Source organism: Berghia stephanieae, chromosome 9 (assembly GCF_034508935.2).
Source record: "Berghia stephanieae isolate SIO BIC M18660-M18661 chromosome 9, UCSD_Bste_1.3, whole genome shotgun sequence".
NCBI lineage: Eukaryota > Metazoa > Mollusca > Gastropoda > Nudibranchia > Aeolidiidae > Berghia > Berghia stephanieae.
The window spans coordinates 8,178,166-8,180,665 of NC_088368.1; the positions used below are offsets into that span (position 1 = coordinate 8,178,166).

Below are 2,500 nucleotides of genomic sequence, written 5' to 3' on the forward strand. Positions count from 1 at the left end.
TATAAGGGGAATATTTCATGGCTACAACAGGGGTGCATGTTGCAAGTTTAGTACACCATTGAGAAAAACAAACCACTCACGAAGAACAGGGATGCAAGTTGCAAATTTAGTACCACATTGAGAAAGACAAATAACTCAAGAAGAAAAGAGGAAAGCATACAATGGCACACATGGCAAAGGAAACAGAGATTGGGGGATGAAGTGGGCATCAAATAGTAGGTATGTACTATCAATGTTCTCTATGTACTTTGTGTCACATATTACAATGACGCAACAAAGGACCAGTGAGAGGTGCGCGACTGACTGATCAATAAATTGATACACTCGTGGTTTATTACGTAAATATGACTAATGAGTGGGTGATTTAGCTCTATGTGAAGCACGTGGTTGTGTTTTCTTATCATAGGGACTGTGGGCTACTCAAGTTTCTGCATGGTAGTCAGTAGCAGAAGTGGCTGTCAGTGGTGGGTTGGGATGGGTGGACAGCAGAGGAAAGGAAGATGGTAGAATTTTAACCCTTGCATTGTTCCAGCAGTTCTGAAGTAAGCAGTAGAGGGGGATGAGGAATTGTTGCTGGGGGGGGGGGGGGGGGGGGGGGGGGGGGGGGGGGGGGGGGGGGGGTTTTAAAAGGATGGAAGGTACAGTTACAGTACAGTCATGTCGTTTCATTATTTATTTGGGGAGATAAAATTGATTTTAAGGTACTAATGAAGACTATTGTTAAATGATTTTGCTCCTTCCTCAAGCCTGTGGGGGCCAAGCCACTCTACTTATTACAATGTCAGATTTACATTCAACACTGAGGTTGCATCAGTAATGGGACAGTTGTTATAAATAATAAAGATGTAGAATCGCAATTAATTGGCCCAGGAGCCCATCCCCCCTTCCATCATAATTCCACTCACTGTATAGAACGAAATTGACATTTTAGCTCTTTATCATTGTCTTTAGCCAGTAATTTTTATGAGTAGTTCTCACTAAATTATATTAATCAGACTATTAACATTTAATGTTGCACATAGTTTTGTGTGTTGGTACATTCTACCCGGGTGGCAAATTTTATGAGTAGGGATACCTATTTATCATAAACGCAATGCATCAATAATACCAGGCACAATCCCTTTGTATGAAAAGATTATTTTTTAAAAAATTGAAATAAAAAAAACCAAAAACAAAACACAAAGCACCATAATAACTTCAATTTTTTTAAACCGCACTTTTCAATACCTTTATTTAATAATTGGAAGTCATCAAAGGAGTGATTTGGTGGCAAGACAAATATGGTTGGGTGTTTCCCCTAGACATAGGCCTTTCAAATTTTCAGCTATGGTAAGGGATGGATACAGCTCAATAAATCTGTAAAAGTAAAAGTATGAAAAATAAACTTTGTGTAATTGACACAATACTAGCCAGAATTGAGCATGAACAAAACCATATCCCATGGAAAGGGAGTTAATGAGCAAAAATCATATTAGCACAAAGTTGCAGATGAGGTTCAACTTTTGTCCTTGAATTCTTATGATATTGGGCACTGCAAATATGAGTACTAAACTCACATTTAGTTTTAGTGTCATGAATGAAGTAGAAAAAAAATACTATGGCTTCTTACCTTTTCCTGTTTGCAGGCATTCCTTCCACTTTGATAAGATAGCGACACAAGTGAAGCTTCTTCCTGTAATTTTCCAGAGTTTTACGTAGATGAGGGTAGTCAACAGCATTTCCGTATTTCTTTACAGCTTCCAACAAAACAGTGGATTCTGGCAATCTTAACAAACAAATTAAAATAAAGAAAATGTGACCAATCGTCTCAAAAGAGTATTATGACTGGGTAAATAGAATGCTTGAGACTACATTTTAAGCATTATCATTAAACCTTATGATTTTTAAAATGCATTTGTTGAGGAAATTGAATTTTGTTTAAATTTTTAAAAACATAGAAGTTCCAAATTCTGAAAATGTTGACTTGAAACACCCAAATTTTTTTCTCTAGCTCATTCTGCCATAATACCCGAACACGGTGGTTTACAAATACTGGTGAGTGATAATGTTGATCTGAAAGTGAAACAATAATTATCTACCAGGAACTCACTCTTAAGAGTTTCTAAACTAAGACAGAGTACATACTTCTACTTTTAGTAACAATGTTTGCAAGCGTTGTAAACATACATAAAAATTTTTAATCGACTCCATTTGACTGAAATTTAGAATTATTATTTCAGAATAACATGCAGATCAAGTTGTCACAAATATACTCAGACTTTCCCATATACTTTTGGCCCAAACTACCAACTCTTCATAACGTCTTCCAATCTTACTTTTCATCCTTGATCAAACAGTTTGCGGACACAAATTGCCATTCAATGTGCCACTCAATCACATCAGAACTGAAAGTAAAGTTAAAAACAAATATCTAGAAAATAAAAGCAAGTCATTTTTTGAGCTGGTTTATAGTTCATGTCAATTAACAAAAATTCTAAAATGACCAAATCAAATATTGGGA

The 2,500-nt window shown here is 36.0% G+C and overlaps 1 protein-coding gene across 1 annotated transcript in view; it reads right to left on the bottom strand.

Annotated features, from left to right (window-relative positions):
* Nucleotides 1-1,226: 1,226 nt before the first annotated feature.
* The window catches only part of LOC144979292 (box C/D snoRNA protein 1-like), a 6,169-nt gene continuing 4,895 nt past the window's right edge, over nucleotides 1,227-2,500 (bottom strand). Inside the window, exons 5-7 of the mRNA XM_078925913.1 lie at nucleotides 2,316-2,384; nucleotides 1,610-1,765; nucleotides 1,227-1,356 (exon numbers count right to left, since the gene is read on the bottom strand). Coding sequence (XP_078782039.1) covers nucleotides 1,251-1,356; nucleotides 1,610-1,765; nucleotides 2,316-2,384 — 331 coding nt within the window. The 3' untranslated portion in view covers nucleotides 1,227-1,250. The remainder of the gene's footprint in view (nucleotides 1,357-1,609; nucleotides 1,766-2,315; nucleotides 2,385-2,500) is intronic.